This window comes from Coccinella septempunctata, chromosome 3 (assembly GCF_907165205.1).
Source record: "Coccinella septempunctata chromosome 3, icCocSept1.1, whole genome shotgun sequence".
Classification (NCBI taxonomy): domain Eukaryota; kingdom Metazoa; phylum Arthropoda; class Insecta; order Coleoptera; family Coccinellidae; genus Coccinella; species Coccinella septempunctata.
In genome coordinates this window covers 36,241,287-36,266,710 of record NC_058191.1, presented here as the reverse complement: position 1 = coordinate 36,266,710, position 25,424 = coordinate 36,241,287, and the positions used below count along the sequence as shown (strand labels likewise).

Below are 25,424 nucleotides of genomic sequence, written 5' to 3'. Positions count from 1 at the left end.
TAATTCATATTATTTTGGAAACTCTTGAATCCCACTTGACTGAATGGATTCGACTGAGGTCAACTTTAAAATTTTGTTTACTTTTTTATTTTGAATTCAGGTCGTATTATAAATTACCCGGATTATAAAGCTGAAAAATTATAGATACTTAATACCGCAGAAATTTTTTTAGTCCCTTATCATCTTCATGATCAACTAAGACACCGACCAAAGAGTGAAAAAACTGAAAAATTCCTCTGGCTCGAAAAAAAATGGACTAAATCAAATCAGCTTCACTTAAAAAACACCACCTCTCCTCAAGATCACATTTATTCTTTTGCATTCGGTGTAACTTTTGAGCAACAATTTTATCGTAATACAGTGAAAATAATGAACTTTTTTTTTTTAATTTAATGTTTAATGTTCGAACCAGTATGCCAAAAGTTGAGACTAAGTGTAACCTTCGTTGAAACCGATTTAAATAATCAACAAAAAGCTTCAGTAAAAAACCAAAACAAAACAAAAAGTATCCTTGTCATGAAAATTACCGCAGACTAAAATCAATAAGATCATCATGAAAATACAATTCCAAAATAAATCAAGTGAAATGAAGTTCCATTAGTAAAATTGAAAGTTCTGTTCAATAACACACCTCTAATAATATTCTTGTAATTATGTCCAAATATCGATTCCATTCCATACCATGAACTCATGAACTTGACTGCTGAAATGACCTTCAGCCAAAGTTATTCATGATTTTGATATGAGGGTAGATAGAATAAAACGTGTAGGTACAATAGTTCAGTTCCAGATAGAATTCCTTTAATGTGGTCGACAAACCATTTTCTGAAATGAGATTGTCATTTGCTGACTGAGATTTCCAACTGGTCTGAAACAGCAAATTAAACATAATAATAATCGAAATATTCCAAGTAAAAACACTTTCTGGGAAATGATTTTTTGATTTCATGTTATGATTCGAACAGAGCCAAAATTTGAAAGGACCATACAGAAACCATACAAAAGTGTCCTGAAAATAATGCAACAAAATTTTGTCTCGAGGCAAAACTAGGAGACCCTTATTTTGATATTTGCCAAAAGGCCCTCTGCCCCCCCCCCTCTTTCGGAATTACAGCACCCTAAATTTATCCCCTAAAAATTACTCTCATATCTTTTGATCTCAGAATTGGGTCATACAAAAATGACTCAATTTGGCACACAGGAGTTTCATGATATCCGAAAGCTCATAGTACAACCTATTCTTTCGTAGAATTGGAGAAACTAGCTCCGGCTGTCTACAATATAGATCAAGAAAAAGAAGTCAACAATTTTCATGTGATAATGGACCAATAAAACCGAATTTGATAAAACAAACAACCCATCCTCTATGCTGCTCCGAGCCATGTAAACCAATAAGTTGGTCGACACACATCACTTACAACTACAGCAGTGATACCAAGGTAAATTGTGCATCTTAATATTTAAGGACCTACAGTTCAAGAATTCTAGGACTTAAGGATTTAACAACATAGAGGTTTTAGAATTTGTGAGAGAATTTACTGAAATCTTTTGACCTGGAATAAGTTGTGTAGTGCAGGCCATCAGTATATTGTTACCTTTAAATGATTTATTTTCAAGATGGCTTTTTCCGTCAGTTCCTAGCTCTCTATAGAAACAATTTAATCAATTCTAGATGATTGGTGCCACCATGTATGAAACGGTGCCTGAGGTACGAGTCAGGAGTTCTGCAAATCCAGAGGAAGATCCTTCATCTCAGCACAAAACGAATAGATGTCTTATCGATATCAAAAATGGAAAAGACTACATGTTGAGGAGTACGACAACATACGCTGAGCCCGAACAAGAACACTCAGTGGCACCGGTGAAACCTCCAAGGAAAAAGAAGTACCGTCAGATTCCTAGACATCATTCCTACGACTGTAAGTGTAGCAAACGATTAATGCAAGATTAAATTCGTAAAATGTCTGAAAAAGCTCAAAGAAACAAACCAAAGACAGCTGTAAATTTCGCGAAAATACGAACTGTGTTTGAGATATATTTGGCTAACAAAATTGGTTGTTTCAATAATGCGTCAGTACCCAAAGAAACTAATGTTTCTTATCATTCAGTTCCTCTTGTTTAAGGGGAAGTAATATCTTCGCTTGGTTGTGAATATGATCGAAGCAACAACGGATATGTCACCTCTTTACGAAGTGTTGAAAAGTAGAAATTACCACGCTAGATTTTTGAAACTAAGCGGAATGCTATATTTTTTAGTAATTCATGATTCTCAGCGATATTTCACTAAGAAAATTTTGCAGTAATACGATATTGAATCGTCAACGTCAGTGCGTTCAGAATTTTTAGAAATATGATGAATAACAATCGAAAAGGTGAAAAACATTGACAACATCTCTTTCTTAATTGGAAAAACAATCAAAGTGAAGAAAGCGCAATGACATCAAGAAGTCCTTCAACCTCAATTTAGAAAAAGGTATATTTACGTGAGAAATCACAAGAATAAATCATGAATTAATAAATTCTGAATGGAAATTCACAAAGTGATTATAAATTTTCATGGCATATCGATTCAATAATTTCTATCTTTGAATTGATTTTTGAGATAATTTCATATGACTGATCTGTCTAAAGGTCTAATGTTTTTCTCGTGCATCGCATCTTTCAAATTTAAATCATTTCTTTTTCCAAAGATTGGATAAAGTAACTTTTTCCAGCTAATGAACAATATCGACCTCTTTCAATCAATTAAGACTGTTCTGCAATAAATTATTTGAAGAATCTTCAGAACACGCACGCAACTGTATTTAAGTAGTCGCCAGTGGCGGCGAAATGAATATTTTCTTCCCACGAACAACAGTTTTTGGTAATTTTCGTTAAAATCCGAATGAAAATTATTGAAAAATTTCCCTACGGTTATTTTTACACCCTGTATAATTAGAAGGTTTTAGGATTCCTAGTTTGGAAACCGAATGACTCTCATATCCTTGAGCGAACAATCTCGCCTTTAGTCCATATATAACATTACACCAATGTTAAATAAGCTCAAACCTTATCTTCCTATTGAAGTTTCACAATCCACCCCTAGCCCAGAGCTTCTGGGTCACATCGCAAGTAATTTCAAGCAAGGCCAAAAAGTACGAGGGAAACCATCTATAGAATGCAAGGCTTTCATATGTTTACATTATTGGATCCTTAAAAACGTGTCCAACTAGGACACTAGAAATCTCACAGCTTTTATCTTGTGAAAGACAGATAAGCCTATGAGGCAATTCTGAAAATGTCCTGGGAGGGTAGGTACCAGGTCATGAGGGAAATAGGAATCAGAGAGTCTGACATAGTACCAGCTGACTCTGGTTTGCTCGATAGAAAATATTCGCTATTAATATTATTTGAACCGGGTTCGTTGTGGCTTGGTTAGCCTTCCGAGAACTGCGACCATGTTATTTTGTTCTCTACCCCACTGATTCATAGAAACCCAAGGGGGTCGTCAATGGTGTTGATAAAACCGACAACACCCTTGGCCGTTACCTCGTGAGTATCCAGGACCGGTATTAATGGTTCTTAGGACAGCCATCTCTGGACACTAACATACCATATGTTGCTTCGGGTCCACAGAGCCTACAAATCTCATCTCTTGACTTTCCATACAAATGATATTGGTACCGCCAGTTTCCCGTCAGTAGTCCCACCATCACCCAAAGCTCAGCTCGTGACAGCTTCAGCAACTATCTGGTGTAGGACAGTGAAATCATCACGAATTTCTTTGGCTGAGTCCAGGAGTGTTTCTCCAGAGGGTTATTCTGTTGTTCAACTTCCATTGTTGGACCTCTTCCTTATATGGGTCTTTTCCAAGCCCACAGAAAGGCGCAGGTCCAGCAGGTGTTAGCCTTGATGCTGTTTTTGCAAGTTCATTGGCTTTTTCCTTTTCTTCAACACCACAATGCCCTGGTACCCATTGTAGAGTCATTTTATTGGTTTTGGCCAGTTGCTTTATTGTATTACGGCACTCCCAAGTCAGCAGAGATCCCTGACAGTGTGATTCCAGGGACCTCAGCGTGGCCTGGATGTCCGTGGTGGGGATATGCGCCCCTTTGAGGTTACTCCTCAGCAATACGTAAACATCCAGTGTCCCGATCTTTCAAATAGACAGGGCTTTAAAATGTTCACTGGGATACAAAGTAGATAAGAAAATCATGAGAGGGAATCCACCCCCAATATGTCACAAAATGGTCTTCAGAATATATACAACACTTCCTTACTGGTTTCCTTACAGAGAGGATTCCTTGTCGCCTAAGGAACCACTTAAAGGTAATGGTTCTAGAAGAAAGTGAAGAAGGAGTATGAAACTCCAGATCACCTGGTGAATACCTCGCCATTGCAAGCCAACGCAAAAAATGCAGATTCATTGTCTGATCATATCATGTATATCATCTCATCCAGGAGCAATCTCTTATTAAATAACAATTTTCAGAAAAACTATTTGCTTTGTAATATGATGTTTTCTACTTATTCACTCGAGGTTACTTCAAGATTCAACGTCACCAGCTAGCACGAGAAAACATACCTATTACGAAAGTGTTGGGGGTCCATTAAACGGAGCTTGCGACGTCCCATTCCATTATAACCATAATCAAAGTAATAACTCAACTAATTTCGTTGGAAGCCTGCTAACGGCATCATATCCTGTTTTTCTTGTTACGCCTCTGGGTTTAGACTGTTATACGTTTCTTTATCCTTGTATTGTTCAAGATAATGAATAACCAAACAGAGTTCACACTGTGTACTCGACGATGTGCTCTCCTACCTGACGCCAGTTCAAGAGCAGTGCACAGTGAGATCAGCTGTTCCTGTTTGACGCTATGCGAAAAGTTTCGAGTCGACTCGAATAGATCAAGAAACCCGTATGTGTATTCTAAAACGTTCAACATGTGTACAGTATGCTTGAAGGAATATGGCTGTGAATAGACTCTATTTTGTGAGTTTCATTCATGTTCAATGGGAAATCAGTTCGTTGTTTAGTTCTTCGTTTAAACCGGTCGAGAGGATCAGTTTCCGAATGAAATCTATTATTGTCGATGAAATTCAACGTTTATAACGTCTACGTAGGCTACCCAGCTGTTATATAAATCAAGAATAGTTTGTGCTATGAAATTTGGCATTCGGCGTTGGCGAAAAAATCCGAAACTAATTTTCAGTGAATACTGAGGAAGAACTACTTTCCACACAAAAGATAACTGCTTAGTTCATTGTCATTTGTGTTCAGTTTTGTTTCTGTCAAAATGTGTTGAAATGCCAGCGAATGAGTTGGAAATACCATCAGAAGTAGGGAGATTTCTTATTCATATCCTCATAGCCATCAATTTGCAATAGGTATCGTATTCCACTGAATGGGAAAGAAACCACGATATATCACGCATAACCAATTACATCTTTGTTAAAACATAAAAGTTAGTTTTAACTCTCATGTTTCCTCTGTATATCCCGGTGTCATACTACAGATTTGAAATTTAGATGTTGATTTTAAAAAAAGATTTATATTATGTCGATTCGCGATATTCACCTTGATAAAACGATGTTTGATTCTTCCATAATTTGATCGCGAATGGAGTATCGATGACAGCATGCCTTTCCTAATGTTTTAATTGGGATTAAAGGACAATTATGGATTATTTGTCGAGATCTATACATAGCCTGCATACGTCCATTATATGTGATTCGACATGAGGAAAAAATTCCACAGGAAATAAGTGTTCAACATGCTAAATAATTCAAAATTTATTCTATAACATTGCTACACATACGGATCAGATCCTTCTAAAGATATTTAGGATATCACATCGAGAGTAAATCTTCCTAAACTTCAAGAATCAATTCAGAGGTTCATCATAAGCATGTTTTCGTTTCCTCTTATATGGTCATCAAAGATTATAGAGAAAGAAAGATTATAATCTTTGATGGTCATAAAAGAGAGATCCTTACTGTGAAGGAAGCACGTCGTCCTGTCTGTAGAACTAAAATGATCCAGGAATCCTTCTTATACAGGTTCTGTAGATTCTTATGATTTCTGAAAATCTAGATACGATGAGGATGTTCTTCTTTTTAATACGCATATTCTAATTTCTACGGCATGATTGACTAGTTTTCTCAATACAGCGCTTCACAGAGTGTGTTAAAAGTATCGCACAATATTGATATCTTCAGTGTATACTATTTAGCAGAACAATGTTCGAAGGGGCCAATCTTTCTTTAAAATTTGGCAACTTTTCAGGAATAACTGAGGAGTTTGTCATGCCTACCTTTTAAATGACAACCCTGACATAGCTATTCTTATTATTATGTTATCAACCTTTTTTTAGTATAGGGAATTGAATACCAATTCTCAATATGTTGAGGTCGATCGTATATAAACATTTTCAATGTTCTTTTTCCTCCTTCCCCAAGAAATTCTGCGAATGTCCACTCAGAGGTTGGGACTCAACTAGCAATTGGTGTTGAATTATTAATTTGAACCTTTAATTCACTGAATAAAGAACGTATCAGTTAGGTAAATGTTACACATACACTAAATAACTATAACAACCTGTATCTTTTAAATCGAGCCGATTCGAAAAAAAATGGTAAAGGAAAAAAGTGTTCTTTTTAGAATATACTGTTGAAATATTTTTACGAGTCAAAGACAAAATTCTGACATGTAGCCTTTTTGTAATGGCCAAGCATTAAATATCTCAAATTCATATGTAGATTTTTTTGGGTCTCACCAAGTGGTAAGGTCATAGTGTACAACTAAAGAAGATAGTTTAACAGCTCTGGGGTCAATCCCCAAATATCTCAATCTGCCAATAAAAAACAGAATGCAATTGCAACTCATTTCAAATATTTAATTAAGGAGCCTTGGAAAATTATCAACATTCATAAATTCTGACAATCTGGGAAAGGAGAAATAAACCGTTAAATGCCTGATTAACATTTCTCAATGAAAAACAAAGGAAGGATATTATTCCTCGGTCAAAAGGGAGAGATTAGTGTAAATTATTAAGATTCATAGCTTGTTCCAAAGTCGCATTGTCGAAAATCTCACGGGTTCAATAAACCCAACAAGCAAATGTAAAGTTTCAGCAGGAGAATTTCTTTTCTCATCGTCCAGCTATGAATGACGTCAACTTTCTTGAATTTTATGTAGATTATTCTGTTATTCATTACTCGTTTTCTATTTTGATGAAAAGGTCGTATTTGTAGGAAACTACGCTATTTTCGAATGAGCCAATAAGGTATACCACCAAACGATATTTATGCTATTCTTTAAACTAAAGTTCACATGAAATTTCTTTTGAATTACATCTACGCAGTTAAGACTTTTTCGTTACTTATGGATAGATTGGAATGTTTGGAGCATTTTCAAAAGCATTTTTCAAAGCACAACAATGGCTCCTATTGTAGAATCGTGATTGTCTTATATAGAGTGAAATTTTAACTATAGGATATGATAAAATTCAATGAATCCAGTTGTCTCTGCTTGGAGTGCATAGGTATTTCGTCTTTCTCAAAAACAATTACTACACTTCAATATACAAATAACATCATTACTCATATTGAGTATAGTGCTTTTCGTTCTGATTTACGTTGTCAATAATGCCATCCACATTGCATGTTGTAGATGCTATATTCCATACTGACATCGAAGAGCAATTATGGGTAACTTCATCGATCAAATCAACCACTTTTGTTAAATGCGAATGGTATGGAAATGTACTGTAGAACCTTGAAAGTATCCGAAGCAATATTCGATCTACAGGGTGTTTCTCAAATGATACCATCGATCAGAAATGGTAGTTTTGCAGCTGTAAATAAAATACTTTAGACATTCAACAGTAGTACATCTGTTAGTTATACTTTTTTGAGTGTAAAATTAATTTAATTAATTCTACGTTCAAAGCTTTTTCAACTAACAATTCTTGAAACTTACAGGAAAAGAGTTTGCCTTCAGTATCTTTGCTAAGGTAGAATTCAGAGGAAGGAAACTCACTTCCTTTTGAATCTAAATGGTATTTTGCATCAGAACGTTTTAATGCACTTTTCTTGAAAGAACTACAGGTGTCCAGTTTATTAGAAAGTTATTCAGATGAATGCCGAAATAAGACAACAGAAATATCAATCTAATCCTGTGCAATAGGTAGTACTGGTAGTAGAATAAAATATCAATTTTCCATGTATTAGACTGAATGCTTGATTTTCCCTATATCATCAAACTTTGTTTCTTCTCAGTATTCAAACCAACACAAAACTTCACACAGCTGCTGATTTGATTCCAATGTTGTCTTATCGTATAAAATATAAAACAAACATTCGTTTCTGCAATCTATTCTGCAACTGAAACTGAGAAACAATAGGCACCAGTGTTCTCTTATGATTGAGAAATATCAGTGCTGAAAACCTCCAAAAATTGCTTCCTTATCGTTTATTCGATTGATATAATTCTTTCGACAATAGAAATACCCGATACCCAACTCGGTTAACCAATTTTCATGATATTGGGAGTATGTATCTTTTCACCAGATTTCTGCACATTATTCTGTAAATAAAAATTCGTGAATGAAACAGGAATGACAGGATGGTCGAATTTTTGATAGATAATGTTTTATCTATTCACAAAGGAGGAAGACATATTTACAGGGTGAGTTAACAGAGCGAGATCAGTCGATAATTCTCCGAACTTATGGGTTAGGAGAATAATTCTTTTGCGGAATATACTCTAGGTACTTAGGGCATAAGCTAAAGTTATTTTTGACTTTTTAGGGTGTTTCGAAAAAAGTGCTGTTTCATACAAAAAGGAACACCTTTTTTCTATATCATATACTGAATCAGCATGAAAATCTGGTTACGAAATAATCCAATTGTTATAATAATTTATCTATGTGCGTTTTTGCCGCAGGTCAACCAATTTAATGGTTATGATGGTTTAAACAAGTGATCTCCATCCTACTTTGAAAACAGTTCGATATAGATGTTTGATTTTTTTAATTTCAAGTCTTCAGTTTTCCGGATCATTCTACACTTGTTCCGAAAGACACTGCAACTTTTCAAAAATGACCTTTGAAAAATGTCAATAAGACCACTTTCTCAAATGGCATGCTCTTAACTTTTTTTTGCCTATTGGTTAACGTAGTCTAGTGGGTATAATCTCCATTATTTTTGGAACAATCAAGGCCCAAAGTGAATAGTTCTTGAATCTTTTCGCTAAGCCTACTCATCAGCATTTTGAGATCGGAAAAGAATTTGAACGAATTTCTTTTTAAATTCACTTTCAACTCCTATTCAGCTGCAATGTGAAATAGAAACATCTAGGAAAACATGCTTGGAATCGAATGGGTATAATAATAATAATTGCGAAAGAAATATATGATCAATTGTGACTCGATAAACAAGAAGTAGATGATGACGAAAACATAAATTGCAGCATGAATCGATTTCACAGAGCGAAATGATGAATAATGAAAATCACATCCATTGAAACGATTTCTGATGACGCTGAACGGATGTAGAATTGAAGGACCATTGACAAACTTCCTTCCAAGTTGAGAAACGCATCCTGAGCATTTGCAATTGTTTTATGAAGGTTCGGTTATAAGAATTGTTTGAAGCGTTTTTTACAAGGAAGGGTCATGTGTAGGTATAGCTCAATCTATTTCAAAAGTTAAAACCCAAATGGCCAAACGTGTATGGAATTAAAACAAATTGTACTGGCCCGGTCTTATTAGGAGTACTAATCAATCTAAAATTTCAACAAAGGTGGATATATGAGGCCATAAGTTAAGGCAAAAAAGTAAAAGAATAGACAGCAAAAAAGTCAGATTGTCATCCAGAATATCTGGATGACATAGCGTACGTATCATTTCGAACAAATCCTGAACAGCCTGCGATACCCCATGCTGAATTCAACAAATTTTCCTTGATTTTCAGCCTCTTATATTAAGATGAAAAATGGAAATGGAGACACGAGCTGCGTGGACATCGACCACATCACATTCGAGCCGAACTACAAGAAGAAATTGGTGGAGACGTCGGTGCAAACTTCTCCACTCATACCCTACAGGTTGAGGTTCTGGCCGAGGAGTTCCTGTGACATGCAATATGATCCAAAGAAGGAGAGTTGTACAGTGGTTGGTCTTCAATGTGGTTGCAAGGTCATAACACAGTGGGTCCTGAGCCAAATGGGGCTTACCCTGGTGGTATTTGGTTGGGCTCTGCTTGGTGCTTACGCATTTTACAAGACAGAAGGTTAGTTCAGCTTTGCGCATGCTGCTTTTACCTGGTGCGTCGAATTTGAATCAATTTTCTTCAAAAATGCATTTTCGGAATCTACATGTATCAAAAGAGTTGAAACTTTCTATGAGTTACCTACTATTTCCAAGTAAAAACAGTGAAGATTCATTTATTTTCATGTAAAGCATTCCAGAGAGTTTATATTTGGAAATAATGAAACGAATTTATCGATTAGATGTACCTAGCTAGTCCTTGTCCCTCGTTCTAATGAATGACCATCTAGATAAAAGCAATCGATATTCAAATGACCCAAGACAAATTTTCCCTTTCGCTGATAGCACATGGCCATTCAATATGGTATATATCTAATATTTGCTTTCGATTTAGAACTATGCTGATATTGCAGGGATAAACCCTTTTTGAATCAGGTACCCCAGGTATATCAGATATACATATACTGAAGTTAGTACGTGTACTTAGGTCCACTAAATGAGAGTCAGATGATAATATTCAATGAACTCAATATATCTATCTCTTAATAATGATCTATAAGCTTGCGCTGTACTATTATTATTCGGCAGGATTTTTCTTCATCCCCCAGAGACTTTCAAGGACGCTTTATTTATCGACTAAAAAAATGCAGAATGAAAGATGAGACAAGATATGTTTTCGTCATTCTTTTCCAACAAAAAACTAACAAATGTTTTTCATCCCATCCCCTTAAAATATTGAATTTTTTCGGTGTGTTAAAGTATAAGCAATCTGTATCCAAATAATGAATCGACATCGGTAAACTTGGCTTATTCGCAATATGTACGTTCAAACGATGTTATTGATTAAACTTGCAGGCTAATCCATACCTATTAATGGTGCTGTAGTCGATAAAATATGAACCGAGTTTATACAGGGCGAAGGTATGGAAGACCTTGATATATAAGCCCCTAGAGAGGAGTCAACGAATAGAAAATGTCATTGTTTCATTGAAACAATGACATTTTCAACTTTCAACAAAAATGATTACTTATTTATATGAATTTATTTCTGCGTTTTTTGTCAGATAAAGTGTTTGTAACAAACGAGGTGAATCAAAAATGTCGAGCAATATTTCTAGGTACGGTAAAACATCAAAGAATAATAAGTCTACTGAACTTATTTCCAAAACCTCTCTTCAAGGTACTACATCCCTATAAGAAAAGGCCTAACGATATATAATCGGTTTTTCCCAGATTACTCCCAAAATAGGTACCATAATACAAATATTGGGTAATATTTAAGTTAAAGGATACCAAGGCACGTTATTTGCTTATGATTCTTTTATTCTCTGGATTCACTTAGGTTGTTTTCAAGGGGCGAGCTACCCTTTTGTACATATATGTATTTGTATTGTATTGTATTGTATTAAGTCTTTGTAGATTTTTCTTGATGTTTCAAGAGTAGGTATCTATATATAACCCAAGAGGAATCTTTAGGTAACCTCAGCAAAGCCAAAATAATCACTAGGTACTTCCAACATGAAAATACATGAAATAGTACCGGGGATGATGAATACCAAGAAATAAATTTGTCATTTGTCAAGTGGACTTATTCTCGAAATCACTTTACTGAGGAAGCTATAACCCTCTCAGGGTTTCAATAATCGGATGTTCCAAAATAACTTAATTTACTACAAATTTCGGAATATCTCCAGGTGATTTTCACTGCCTTTATAACGAAGATGAAACATCTTATTAAGATTATAGTCAATGTGGAAGACATATATGTTTCATTTGTCATATGATATGCATATGATCTGCAAAGCTACTTTGATGTCCGCAGTACTCGGTAGCTCAACAGTGTGAATATGTGTCTGAATAATTCTTAAGTCGAACTTTAAGAAGGAATTCAACGATTTGATTCACATTGAAATGTTTCACTGAATCTCCTTTGATTTTCTTCTTCGTGTTCAGGTCCCAGGGAGTTCGCGCAACAAGAACAAATGGAGGAAACCAAAAAAGTACTCTCAATTGAATTGGCCACGTCTCTTAGACAAACAGAGGGGCACAATGAGAGCTGGCCGAAGGTTATTGAACGTTATATGCAGCAACACGAAGACGTACTACTGAAAGCAGTTGCTGCAGGATTCGGTGAGGGTGGAGAGGGAAACATCTGGACCTATCCGGGGTGTATACTCTTCGCAGTGTCTCTGTTGACAACTTTGGGTGAGTACCCAAATTTGATTGGAAGAGATTTATGCTTCAGTTGCTTGAGTTATTGAAGTTTATGTTTTGCTTGCGTTTTTACCTTTTATTTGGGCTTATGCTGTAGTTTTTGTCATCATCTAGAAATGATCCAGCTGGAATTTAGTGATCCAATCAAAACTTTTCCCCAGGTTTCGGAGCGCCAGTACCAAGAACGACCTTCGGAAGAGGAACGGCGGTCATATTTTCAGCAATTGGTATTCCACTACACTTTCTTCTCATATTCAACATGGGAAACCTAGGGGCGATCCGCCTGCAGCAACTGGCTTACAGGATGTCCTGCACAGACATACCGACGGGCACCCCGCCACCAAAGTGGCTGAAGTGGTTTCCAGTAGGAGCCATACTGATCTACTACGTCACGGGAGTGATGCTCTTCGGTTACCTTAGAAAAAGGGAAGCATTCGACAGCTTCCTGTTTCCCCTAGATTTCACAGCGGCGGGTGGAGTCGCTACAGTGCCGGGCTACGTCAAGATCTGCTACGCCGTATACCTCGAAGTGGCCGTTACGTTGGCTGCATTGGTAGTGTCTCTACTGCAAGCTTCGGCGACCAGCAGCTTGGTAGATGTCGGATTGAAACTAGGCCTTTTAACGAACACATGAGCTTCACTGGTCGACTAGGTGATATTTCACATTTCCAAGAGTTTTTGCTTCGGCGCAATATTTCGAAATAGGCTTGTTATTGGCCTGTGAGGAAATTCAGCAATAACTGCTTCAATCCCGATTGGATCCATTTCCGGATTAGTTTTAAGATTTTTTGTATGTACCTATACATTTAGATGGATATTATTTATATATGTACTTATTCGATTACATAAAAATGATCGTATTTATTGTTATTATGATGCCGAAGGAATTGTGCAAACCGGTTGTTGATGTACAAAAATTTCATATCAGAGCTGCAGATAATCAGTTCGTAGATTGTTGAAAAACTTTATAGTATTTTAATGAATTTGAAGTATGAAATCGATTAAAAGCGTTGAAAGGAATGAGATATTTTCATATTCCTCTCATAAGGCTTCGTAATATTATTGGATATACTTATTTCGTAAGCTGATTTAAAAGGTTGAGAGGAAATCATCGCTATCTGTGAGCGAATCGCTGTATATTGAAGACCACGAAAAATGACGAAAATATTCATCTTAAGAAACGAGTCCAGCCAGCTCGGAAATAAGAAATGAAAGCTTCAAAAATTTGAGATTTTTGACGTTCACCAAAAGCAAATGTAAACAAATCTACCAATCTACTACAATCGTCGCAGTTTGGCCTTTGTTGACGTTTGACCTTAAACTACCTTAAACTTGTTAGAGCAGTCAAGTAAACGCCTTCCATGAGAATCGATTAATCATCAGAGGAGCTAAGATATACGAATTCATCAAGGACTTGCCAGTGTTTACGAACTCATTAAGACAATTATTGCAAGTATCTGTTTTCAGCCCCATTGAAAAATTAAATATCTCTAGTACTAAATTAAAACTAAAGTCCTTTCTCTTCATCTGCCAAACCTACTTATGTATAAGGCCAACATAGTTAGCGCATACCTTATAAGGAGATGCAATTCATTTCATAGCCCATTGAAAATGGGCTATGTCAGATGTAGCGGTATGAAACGCCAGGCGTATTTAAAACCGATTCGATGACTAGTCAGGATACCAATATACGCCTCGGTTTTTATGAGCCTGTCGCCCTTTCGTACAGTCTTCAGCGGTATGTATGTGGGAGTTGTGAGACATGTCTGGCGCGTTTATTTCGTTCCGTTCACGACCTCACACTGACTTGTATTTTGGGAGCTAACCGTTAATAATATCTGTGTTCATTTCAACTCTATGTCCAGGTAGTGAATAACGACACATTAATCACGAGTGATTAATATGCCATAATGCCCAAGGAACTGATTGTAAGATTATTAATAATATGGGCAAAATAAACCAGAATATATATTTACTGAATTTTTATTCAGAATATTGGTATGTAAATGCAAATATCACTGAGTCATATGCTTAAACCTAAATCAATCATATTCAGCTTTTATCTTCCAAGCACCTATAGTATATCTCAACCAAATCAAAGCTAAATCGAAAGCCATTTCAATCCAACTCAAAACAGGAGTAACTTTTGATCCTTCTATTTCCCTCCAATTGACAGGAACTTCAGCTATGGGTATTTTTAGGGACTGGGCGATTTTCAAAAGCTCCACATCAAAAGCCCTTGAACAAAATGGAATTTTTATAAACAGCTTTCAACTCCTAGGTAATTTCAAATCAAAAATGCTTCGATTAAGGCATAGGTATGCTTGCATAATCAAGGGAAGAGTTAGTTTTAATTTTATTCATTACCATCGCTCAACATGAAGACTCTCAAAGCAATCTAATGCTGCTTTTCTTGTGAACAATTTAAATCCGCATTGTGTATCCTTTATTCCTTTTACTGCAAACATCCAAACCATTGCATGGAATCCATACATAAGAATTGTTCGAAATATACTTCTTTGTGCTATTGATTCTTTTTCAAGATGAGCTCTTGAACCAATCACAATTCCTGGTTTGACCGCCATATGTCTAGCACTTCCTGAAACTAAAATACAACTACAATTACCAACAGTGTTAGTGTGAGTTATATAGTAGTTCACCCTTTAGGACATTTTTCATAGCATTTTCTACTTTGCTATAATCTGAAAATTTTGTGGCTCCATCAGCATCTGCGAATAGTAAAAGAGCACCTCTGGCACTTAACATTCCCTGAAATACCATTAATATACTGTAACATAACTGTATCCCTAAGTCATTTTTGATGAAAGAAGTTAAAGTATCAAAGAATGGATAGGCAAGAAACTTTTCTCATGTCAGCTATGAGATTTAGGGTCATCACAAGACTAATATAGAAACAGAGATTCCAGATATTGGGATATTTTCAAATCAACAACTTACCAGTCTCACAGCACCTCCCTTGCCCCTATTTGTTTCTAGCTCTAACACTCTCAACTTATTGGTCCCTATCTTCACACAGAATTTATTTGCAACACTTACAGTGCCATCAGTACTACCATCGCTAACTACTATTATCTCATAATTCTTAGAACTGTTCTCTAAATAATCTATACACTCTTCCAGCATTGAAGGTACTGAAAATTAAAATTCAGTTACTCAGTTACAAATGCTTTATATCTCATCTTTACATCGTGCTTCTTCATTGTATGCTGGAACTATGACTGATAAATCTAAAGAACACTCATCTTTTAAAGATGGAAATTCTTTTACTTCGGCAGTGGAAGGATTCACGAAACATTTCTCCTTTTTGGTTCGTTTGATGAATGGGTATTGTTTAGCTGTTGCCAAGAAGAATATGCATATCTGAAATAGTGCATTTTTATGGCTTATTGAGCTAAATGAATAAATTTATGAATACCTACTGATAGTAAAATAGAGGCTGCAAAACCTGATGCATAAAAAATTACAAGATTCACGTTGAACATCACTTTAGCGTTACTTTTCTTTTTGTAAAGCAACCTCAGATGTGTAATATCTTTGAAATCATCAACTTTTTATCTCTTCATTTTGTTAGGTTAGTTTGTTTATCATAAATGTCAACGTAACCAAAAATATCAATCTTTTCATAACCTCCAAAATCCCGAGCAAAGAGTAGTTGTTCCTCTTTGTTAAGAGATGAATCTCTTTAATTCAATAAACGCTCACTTATTGCGCTTCATGAAAACTCTATTGAAACCAAAAACTTCATTTCTCGTTATAAACACATAACTAATTGTAGTTACAATTTAACATTCAGTCAGCTAAGAAGTGGGTTGCTATACCTGCGATAGTTGAATTGAAGTCAACAAAGTTAATTAACAGGTTTTGAATAAATATGTCTACTATAACTTGTAACTTATTTATCATATTTTTCTGGAAGTAGAATATTATACAAAAGAAAGAAATAGAAATACAACAGAAAGAATCTTTATTTAACTGTAACATCATATTTTTAAACTAGGTGCATTTGTTTGTTTATTTAAAACATTCTTATCATGTTTGGAAATATATCAATGCTGCTTTGCATTTATTTTTTATTTTCCTTCTTTCATGAAACCCCTCTTCTTTTCAAGTCTTTTTTTGACATTTTCTTCTTTTTTTTTCCTTGTTCTTGAATTTTGCTTCTTTTATGATACCTCTCTTTTTTACATCAAACATTCATCACGTTTAATCTTTATTCAACTGTACCATTTTGTTGTCAAACTTGGTGCATTTGATATAGTTTTTTTATAACTAGATATCATTTTTGATAATTCATCATATTCTTCCTTGTTTCTAATTTTTTGTTTTGCCTCTTTTGTGAAATCTCTCTTTTTTTCTTTCAAAGCCTTTTTGGCCATTTTCTTCTTCTCCTTCTCATTCTTAACCGATTCATACATAGCCTACTAGAATTAGAACTTCTAGTAGGCTATGATTCAGTGTTTAGCTGATGGACAAAGATTACTGTTCTGCATTCAGTCACACATTAACCCCATTAAACAAAATTGTTATCGAGTTCAATCCATGTTTATAGGGATCGATGATGAACCCAGAGACTGTCATCTACTCTGTAATCTGAGCTGTCATCTCTTCAGAAATTGGTAGCACGGTTCTCTGTGTTCACAAATGTTTAGGGGGTGCTCCCTTGTCGAAAATTAAAGGGGATCTTTCATGTAAATCAAAGCCATAAAGCTCTTTTACTAAAATATTATACAGCAGAAAAAAGTAACACAATAAAAAGACTCTTTATTTAACATGTTGTATGTTGTTTTCTCTTTCTCTTTTTATTCTTAATTGATTCATAGTGTTTTGCTGCTTGCTGGGATAATTTGAAGTTATTCCTCATCCTCTGAACTCCTGGTTTTCCTGTAATACCAGCAAAATTTTTCAAATTTTCATTAATATTTGGTTTAGATGCATTCTTGACATTTTTCTCTTTCAGTTTCCTTTCCTGTTCTACCAGTTTCGGATCATATTGTTTAGAAACAGGATTCTTTTGCCTTGATCTCTCTAACCTCTTCAATTTAGCATTTATTGCTGTTTTCCTTTCTATTGAAAATGTGACTATTGGTCGTTTCGCCGCCGAAAAAATATTAGGATTATTATTCAAATTCCTCAACAAGGTAAGAGCACTTTGATGACTATCCAAAGTAACAAATCCGAACCCTTTAGATTTTCCAACACCATCTGTATCTAAATCTCTCATATTCCTCATAACTCTAGCTTCTTTTATTCTAGCATTGTCCCCAGCAAACTTTTTGCACAGTTCCCTGAATTTTTTATCATCCCAGGTGAGAGGCAAGTTATGGACAACTAATCGTTCTCTAGATACAAACATGTTCAGATTCCTCAACATTTGGGACTTGTATTTTTCCAGTTGAAGTCTCTTCAACATATCTGCTTGAGAAACTCCTTCAGCAGATTTTGAGCCAGCCAAAATAACTGTAAGAGACATAAAGATGAAATAGTAGATTATAAAATAGTCTATCAATTTAAATCTTTTCTATAAGGATATCATAGTTTTCAAATCCCAGTTTCAGTAGTTGTGCAAGAAAATGACATAAACACGTTCAGCGCCGCATTGAAAACTTCAAATTTGCCCCTGGGACCAAACCTTTCCATTACATGAATATTTACAGAATTTTGTACCTTTTATCAAAGTGTCCACAGTTGGGCTCGCGGTCCCACCATGTAAATTCACATCCTCGGACCACATGCCTAACGAAGGACACTCACAGTTTGAAATAAACTCTCGAAGTGACCACCAGTGTGCACGCGGTTCTCGAGACAAATCTCAAAATGCCCACCGGTGGGCACGCGGCGCTCAATGTGTTAAAGAAATAATTTTTCTGTCATATAGAAATAAATAATATTGTGATAACAAGCTCCCACATACCTCCTTCTTTGACCAAGTATAAGTTTCTGGAGTCTTTCGCATTATTTTCTCTTTTTGATTTACTTCCTTGTTTCGTTGCAATGTCATTCTGATCCAACGCTGGATAACAATCCAAAACACTTCCTAATACTTTCAACTCTGTCCCTGCTGTTAGCATTCGTTGTGCATCTTCCTTGAACTGGCATTAAGTTAAAAATATTATCAACATTTATAAACAGTTTTAATTTAAGGAATAACGTCCCATTAGATTTAATTATAAATTGAATTACCGTTATTGGTTGTGAACATAAGAAATTAGAAAATGAAGTAATATCATCAATATGAATACTAAACTAGGAAAAACTAGGCTGAATACAGATGAAATATTATTGGTCCTTGTTGACACCCCACAGTTAGGCCTGGTAATACAAGTTTTCAATCAATATGTTCACTGATACTTCAGCTTGAACTCATGACCACATTAGTGGAAACCACCTAAGAAATGTCATTTCTACAAATTTGAGAATCAGGCGCCAGGTAAAAAAAAAGATGAAATTCATTATGCATGTCCATATTGAAATTAACAGTAAAAACATCATTATCAATGACCCAACGAAAAAAGATGTCAATAATTGTGTAGTGATAGAATATAATGTTAATAGACTTACACAAAATTTCACGAAACCTGTTCCTTTGGGCAGCTCCGTGAATTTATCCACACATATCAAAGCGTAATATATGGGACCATATGGTTTTACACTTTCATATAGATCCTGCTGTGTAGCTTGAAAGGGTATATTCTTCAAAAACACCGTCCTTCCTTCACAGATATCATGACCCGGAGGTTTAGTTTCAATCGTTACATTCATACTTTCCTCATCACTTTCACTTTTTTCTTTTCTCTTAACTATTCCCATTTTTTCAATATCTTTTTCATAGGAAAGAAATAATAAAATCCGAAAACTGGAATCTTTGTCTTAAGACGTGACCGGTACAGAACACCTAACCTAACTCTATAATCTTTGCATAGACCGTCATAGACGAAGACTTTCTCTATGTAAACAAAGTAAGTCAATGGGTGTGTTCTGTGTATGTAAATACCAAAACCAAAGAGAAAAGAACTAAACCAAAACTAAACACCATAGATATCTCTGCTAAACACACAAAAATCACCCCTCCTGATTTACTTATTAATTATTATGATTAAGACTAAACCAAAGAGTCTCTGGACTAAACATAAACACTAATTCAGAGACGAACTCTGACTATAGCTTGTTTTGGTTCGCACTTAAGTCGGTTCTGAATCGGTTCAAAGTAGTGGAGCAGCAAAGGTGTGGGAAGCTCCACGCATGCTACGCGCGAGCTTACGCTGAATAAATAAATATGCGACTGTTTTGAACCGTTCTGGAACCATCCTAAAAGCGAACCCAAACAGGCTGGTATTCTCTGTGTCCAAATATATCCTTATTTTTTCCTCTTCTAGTGTTCTTGGATGGTTGTTCAATTTTCACCAAGGAATCATCCCCTTAAAACTTTCAGACTTATTTGATGACGTCAGACGTGATATAATAAAATTTATTACTACTACTACTAATTTCAATGGTGCTTCAAGAGTTCCTTTGTCTACAACATGTAATAACCTGATTTCCTTGTTTTCCCTTACTAAAATATTATACAACAGAAAAAAGTAATGCAATAGAAAGACTCTTTATTTAACTGTACCATTTTGTTTTCAAACTTGGTGCATTTGATATAGTTTTTTTATAACTAGATATCATTTTTGAAAATTCATCAGATTCTTCTTTGTTTCTAATTTTTTGTTTTGCTTCTTTTGTGAAATCTTTCTTTTTTTCTTTCAAAGTCTTTTTTGCCATTTTCTTCTTCTTCTTCTCATTCTTAACTGATTCATAGTGTTTAGCTGCTTGCTGGGATAATTTGAAGTTATTCCTCATCCTCTGAACTCCTGGTTTGCCTGGAATACCAGCAAAATTTTTCAAATTTTCATTAGTATTCAGTTTAGGTACATTCTTGGCATTTTCCTCTTTCCGTTTCCTTTCCTGTTCTACTAGTTTTGGATCATACTGTTTAGAAACAGGATTCTTTTGCCTTGATCTCTCTAACCTCTTCAATTTAGCATTTATTGCTGTTTTCCTTTCTATTGAAAATGTGACTATTGGTCGTTTTGCAGCCGAAAAAATATTAGGATTATTATTCAAATTCCTCAACAAGGTGAGAGCACTTTGATGACTATCCAAAGTAACAAATCCGAATCCTTTAGACTTTCCAACACCATCTGTATCTAAATCTCTCATATTCCTCATAACTCTAGCTTCTTTTATTCTAGCATTGTCCCCAGCAAACTTTTTGCACAGTTCCCTGAATTTTTTATCATCCCAGGTGAGAGGCAAGTTATGGACAACTAATCGTTCTCTAGATACAAACATGTTCAGATTCCTCAACATTTGGGACTTGTATTTTTCCAGTTGAAGTCTCTTCAACATATCTGCTTGAGAAACTCCTTCAGCAGATTGTGAGCCAGCTAGAATAACTGTAAAAGACGTAAGAGATAAAATAGTTAATCAATTCATGTCATTTTCTAATAGGATATTATGGTTTTCAAAACCTAGTTAGCTAACACATACCTCCTTCTTTTACAAGATATAAATTTCTTGAATCTTTAGTGTCTTTTTTCTTATTCAATTTGTTATTTTGTTGTGAGTGAATTTCGTTTTTACATAAAGCTTTGTGACAATCTAATATATTTCCCAACAGTTTCAATTCTGTTCCTGCTTGTAATACTTTTTCTGCATCTTCCTTGAACTGAAAAGAATTGTTGAAGAAATATCAAATTGATCCATGAGATCATAAACCTTGAAAAAAAAAGAGGATAGTAGACTTACACAAAATTTCACAAAACCAGTTCCTTTTGAATGTTCGGTGTATTTATCCACACATATCAAAGCATAATGAATTGGGCCATATTGATTCATGCATTTTTCAAGATCTGCATTGGTTGCTTCAAATGGTATATTTTTAATGAACACTGTCTTGCCTTCAGAAATATCATTTGAAACCACCCGAGGTTTTGATTCATGTGTGCCTTCTTCATCATAATTTAGTTCATCTTCAGACATATGATCATTTTCACTTTCATCCTTTTCTTCATCACTATCACTTCTATCTTCATCACTATCACTTCTATCTTCATGAATATCACTTCTATCTTCAAGAATATCACTTTTCTCAGCCACTTGGATTTTTTCAATATCCTTCTCATCCTTAAAGAACATATTCACATATGCAGATTAGAATTGAATTAATTGTTTTCAGAGACATGTACAAATAAAAAGAATGCTTGGGTTTAATAAAAAAACACCAGCTTTCAATTAAATAAAAATAAGTAGATTGAATTATGTTGTTAATACCAATATGTAATATTCTTTACATTCTAGGATAGTGTGCCACTTACTTGATCATCAACAGGTTCAGATTTTACTTCAATCTCTTCTTTGACTTTTTTTTTGTATCTTAATATTTCATATTCCTTCTTTGACATTGCAAAATCAACTTCTAGTTTTCTTCCAAGAAAAGTCTGTCCGTGGGTGTAGTGCTTTGCTTTTCTTGCCTTCTGCACCAATTTGAATTGTATGAAGGCACAACCTGTGAGTTTTCCATCCTCTTTTTTCAATATATGGATGTCGGATACATCTCCAAACTTGACAAAATGTTCTCTTAAATTTTCTTCAGTGGTATTGAAGGGTAGATTTTTCACTACTAATCGTGCACGTTTTTCCTTCAATTTCTTCTTCTGTTCCTTTTTTCTTTGCCTGAGTACATCTTTAATAGACTGTTTTTTTTCAGTTTTAGTAGTCTCTGAAAATTATTGTTATTGAAGCATGCTGTTATCTAACATTACTTGTTATACTCACTGATGGCTGACATTATTTACTTATTCTGTATTTACTTATACTGTTCTCAAATCAAAGGGTATATGAAGAGACAACTCTGGGTATATGAATTCTTCTACTTTATATTTGTTTGAAGAGAACAATCGTTCCACCAATCTTTTTTTAGGTTAACGTCACAGAAACAATGAAACAAATACAGAACACTCCCTTGACTTACAAAAAAGAATACCACAGAGGTGGGTCAAACACAGAACTACCAGAGATTCTGGAACTACTGCAGCCAAATAGCAAATTTGCAAATAGAGTTAGCCTAAATCTTTGACTGCAGCTTTGTGTTCTGTATTCTATTCATTTCGATGTTTTTAACCTCTCTGTATTGATCTTGTATTGATCTCTGGGCAATTTCAAAACAAATCAAAATCAGAACAACCTGAAATTCTGAAAAACTGCGTTTAAATAATATTACAGATAACTTTGAACAAAGGTTGTTTTCATTGAAGAACCCAATTTGGATACTATGGATGATTTGAGTATGGGTAAGTTTGAAGATTTCAAGAAACATGCTTTATTTTTCTTAACCCCATAATCATTCCTTACAGATGCCTCCAATTCCTCAACAATACATTGTGATGAAAATGAAGACTCGGACGAGTGGGATGAAATGGAGACGACGGCTGAACAAACATCATGTCTTTTCTGTGATGAAGTCTTCTTAACAATTGCTGTTGCCTTAGATCATTGTCGAACAGCACATAATTTTGATTTGTTGGAATTGAAAACAAGATTCCAAATGGACTGTTATTCATACATAAAGATGATCAATTATATAAGGAAAAACAGAAGTGCTGCAGAAGATATCATGAAAGGATCTTCGTCTATGTGGGATAGTGATGAATATTTAAAGCCTGGAGAGATGGAAAATTGGTTGATGTATGGTGAGGATGCATAAGTGTTTATAATATATTCTTGTTTCTTTACTGGATTATTGTTATTTTTGTAGATTTCGATGATTTGGGGACTGCTCCATCAACTCCTCATTATGCCATTGATGGGAAGGCGCCAATAAGCAATATAAACTACTCAGATCTTCAACGCAAAATAAATCTCCTTGAGTGTCAGGTCTGCAATCTTATTTATTTCACTGGTTAAAATTTGATGTCATTAAGACTGTTTTCAATGCAACTTTTATAAGTTTTCATGTTTGCCTTTATGTTTGATTCACAGCTTAGAGAAAAATGTCTTCTGCTTGATAATGCTAATAGAGATATAGCTCAAATGAAGCAAGTAACAAAAACCATCCTAGAAGGATCAGATAATGATGTACCTATGCCAACTACTTGTAATCTCAGGGGTGACAGTGATTATTTTCAATCCTATTCCCATTTTGGAATTCATCATGAAATGCTAAATGTAAGTTTTTATTCAATAATTCAGATAATTGTTAATTTGCTTTTTCATGTGTTTTAGGATCAAGTAAGGACAACAAGCTACAGGGATGCATTTTTCCATAATATGGATAGTTTCAAGGATAAATTAGTTTTAGATGTAGGTTGTGGTACAGGAATTTTATCAATGTTTGCTGCCAAGGCTGGAGCCAAGAAAGTTTATGGAATAGATCAATCTGAGGTACTTTATAAAGCTATGGATGTTGTGAGGTGAGAGTTTATTATTAATCCTATATATTAAGATACAAAACAGGTCAAGCCATCAGAATTATTTTGAAAATTTAAGGGGTTCAGCTAATTTGATCAGCCAAATTTATGGTGTTGTCTCAATTCGAGGAGTTGCATTTGCTGAAAAAGTCTATATATTGAACAGTTGTATATATCAATCGAAAAATATATACCTGTATGGTAGATCTAGTTCTAGTTGTTTTACTGTTTTGACTTCAATTAATTGATCGACAAATTTTTAGAGAGAATAATCTACAAGATCAAATTCATCTGATGAGAGATCAGATAGAAAAAGTTGGGTTACCTGTAGAAAAAGTAGATTTTATAGTATCTGAATGGATGGGCTATTTCCTTTTGTTTGAAGGAATGTTAGACAGTGTCCTCTATGCCAGAGATAAATTTTTAGCACCAAATGGGAGACTTTTGCCTAATAGATGTAATATAAGTTTGGTCGGGATCTCAGATTTAGGTATGTAATATAATAAATCTGTTTTGAAATTTCCGAAACAACTATGTTCAATTTTTTCATCATTAGTTTTTGTTTTCAGATACGTATAAAAAATATATAGGTTTTTGGGATAACGTTTATGGATTTTCAATGAAATGTATGAAATCAGAAGTTCTTCAGGAAGCTTTTGTAGATACAGTCCCCAAAGAAAAAATCATTACTAAACCTCAAGTTCTTAAAGAATTAGACTTGGAAACTTGTGATCGATATGCTTGTAATTTCACCTCTAATTTTGAACTGGAAATCTGCGAGGATGGTGCACTGACTGCCCTTGTCGGATATTTTGACATATTCTTCGATTTGCCAAATCCAATCATATTTTCTACCAGCCCCAAGACTGAAAGAACTCATTGGCAGCAGACTATATTCTATTTGAAAGATGTGATAAAAGTAAACAAAGGTAGTCAAAATTTATTCTGCGAAAATATCGAATGAAAAATAATGAAATTGTTTCAGGTGACACCTTGAAGGGCTCTTTAAGCTGCACTAAAGCACGAAGTGATGTTAGGGGTCTACAAATTGTTATAACTCTAGGACAGAGCAGACATGAATATCATATGTCATAAATAAAAAGTTTTATGTTAAATTTGAGTTTGTTTTTTCTGGATACGCACTTTTGAAAGAAATAGGTCATTCACCAAAACAATTATTCCGGGTACAAAGTCTTTTAAATTGTTTTTTAAATGGCGTATAAGACATAGATCGGAAATGGACGCCATCTTTGTTCATTTCAGTAGCAACCATTAAATAATATGTTCACTTTTTACGATTGCAATTTAAGGGATTTAGACTTTGTACAATATTTAAGATGGCGGAGCTATCTTCCCCTCAAGTTTAATGCGATATAATTAAATTTCAAGGTCGAAAGAGAGAACTCAACCATCATTGATTAAAATGGTTCAATACATTCGAGAGTAGGTGAATAATTATCTGGAGTCTTTTGAAATAAAGGAACCA

The 25,424-nt window shown here is 34.8% G+C and overlaps 4 protein-coding genes across 7 annotated transcripts; 2 read left to right on the top strand and 2 right to left on the bottom strand.

The window, feature by feature from the left end:
* The first annotated feature begins 1,233 nt into the window (after positions 1–1,233).
* Positions 1,234–13,487, top strand: LOC123309924 (potassium channel subfamily K member 4-like). 2 transcript variants are annotated; one of them, XM_044893235.1, is made up of 5 exons: positions 1,234–1,439; positions 1,673–1,919; positions 9,958–10,275; positions 12,207–12,458; positions 12,629–13,487. In XM_044893235.1, the coding sequence occupies exons 2-5, from the start codon at positions 1,673–1,675 to the stop codon at positions 13,099–13,101; spliced, it is 1,290 nt and encodes a 429-aa protein (XP_044749170.1). In that variant the 5' UTR covers positions 1,234–1,439; the 3' UTR covers positions 13,102–13,487. The 2 variants fall into 2 exon arrangements, with proteins under 2 accessions (XP_044749170.1, XP_044749169.1); XM_044893234.1 differs by lacking the exons at positions 1,234–1,439; positions 1,673–1,919 and adding an exon at positions 9,645–9,663.
* Positions 13,488–14,434: 947 nt separating this feature from the next.
* LOC123309192 (dolichyl-phosphate beta-glucosyltransferase) lies at positions 14,435–16,096 on the bottom strand. The gene is made up of 6 exons (XM_044892167.1): positions 15,908–16,096; positions 15,674–15,848; positions 15,426–15,619; positions 15,128–15,236; positions 14,835–15,072; positions 14,435–14,705 (listed from the first exon to the last, which is right to left on the bottom strand). Exons 1-6 carry the CDS (start codon positions 15,968–15,970, stop codon positions 14,510–14,512), a joined length of 975 nt encoding a protein of 324 aa, XP_044748102.1. The 5' UTR covers positions 15,971–16,096; the 3' UTR covers positions 14,435–14,509.
* Positions 16,097–16,435: 339 nt separating this feature from the next.
* Positions 16,436–22,465, bottom strand: LOC123309191 (RNA-binding protein 28). Of its 3 annotated transcripts, none has more exons than XM_044892164.1 (6): positions 22,308–22,465; positions 21,848–22,251; positions 21,279–21,656; positions 21,021–21,198; positions 20,101–20,926; positions 16,436–16,712 (listed from the first exon to the last, which is right to left on the bottom strand). In XM_044892164.1, the coding sequence occupies exons 1-6, from the start codon at positions 22,318–22,320 to the stop codon at positions 16,703–16,705; spliced, it is 1,809 nt and encodes a 602-aa protein (XP_044748099.1). In that variant the 5' UTR covers positions 22,321–22,465; the 3' UTR covers positions 16,436–16,702. The 3 variants fall into 3 exon arrangements, with proteins under 3 accessions (XP_044748099.1, XP_044748101.1, XP_044748098.1); XM_044892163.1 differs by lacking the exon at positions 16,436–16,712 and adding an exon at positions 19,971–20,040; XM_044892166.1 differs by lacking the exons at positions 16,436–16,712; positions 20,101–20,926; positions 21,021–21,198 and adding exons at positions 17,171–17,945; positions 18,400–18,577.
* A 165-nt stretch (positions 22,466–22,630) lies between these two features.
* Positions 22,631–25,053, top strand: LOC123309208 (protein arginine N-methyltransferase 1). The gene is made up of 8 exons (XM_044892194.1): positions 22,631–22,822; positions 22,886–23,221; positions 23,287–23,405; positions 23,511–23,696; positions 23,754–23,941; positions 24,202–24,428; positions 24,508–24,867; positions 24,924–25,053. The coding sequence occupies exons 1-8, from the start codon at positions 22,804–22,806 to the stop codon at positions 25,031–25,033; spliced, it is 1,545 nt and encodes a 514-aa protein (XP_044748129.1). The 5' UTR covers positions 22,631–22,803; the 3' UTR covers positions 25,034–25,053.
* Positions 25,054–25,424: the final 371 nt, after the last annotated feature.

Coding starts and splice junctions, on each gene's coding strand:
- LOC123309208 (XM_044892194.1), top strand. Junction 23,942..24,201: donor AAAGCTATGGATGTTGTGAG/GTGAGAGTTTAT, acceptor ACAAATTTTTAG/AGAGAATAATCTACAAGATC. Junction 24,429..24,507: donor GGTCGGGATCTCAGATTTAG/GTATGTAATATA, acceptor TTTTGTTTTCAG/ATACGTATAAAAAATATATA.
- LOC123309192 (XM_044892167.1), bottom strand. CDS start 15,970: ATGTTCAACGTGAATCTTGTAATTTTTTATGCATCAGGTTTTGCAGCC. Junction 15,237..15,425: donor AGGGAGGTGCTGTGAGACTG/GTAAGTTGTTGA, acceptor ATGGTATTTCAG/GGAATGTTAAGTGCCAGAGG. Junction 14,706..14,834: donor AGTCTTCATGTTGAGCGATG/GTAATGAATAAA, acceptor ATTTTGTTCAAG/GGCTTTTGATGTGGAGCTTT.
- LOC123309924 (XM_044893235.1), top strand. CDS start 1,673: ATGATTGGTGCCACCATGTATGAAACGGTGCCTGAGGTACGAGTCAGG. Junction 1,920..9,957: donor TAGACATCATTCCTACGACT/GTAAGTGTAGCA, acceptor CTTGATTTTCAG/CCTCTTATATTAAGATGAAA. Junction 10,276..12,206: donor CGCATTTTACAAGACAGAAG/GTTAGTTCAGCT, acceptor CTTCGTGTTCAG/GTCCCAGGGAGTTCGCGCAA.
- LOC123309191 (XM_044892163.1), bottom strand. Junction 21,199..21,278: donor CTGGTTTTGTGAAATTTTGT/GTAAGTCTACTA, acceptor AATTCTTTTCAG/TTCAAGGAAGATGCAGAAAA. Junction 20,041..20,100: donor CCAAGTTTGAAAACAAAATG/GTACAGTTAAAT, acceptor ATAATATTTTAG/TAAGGGAAAACAAGGAAATC.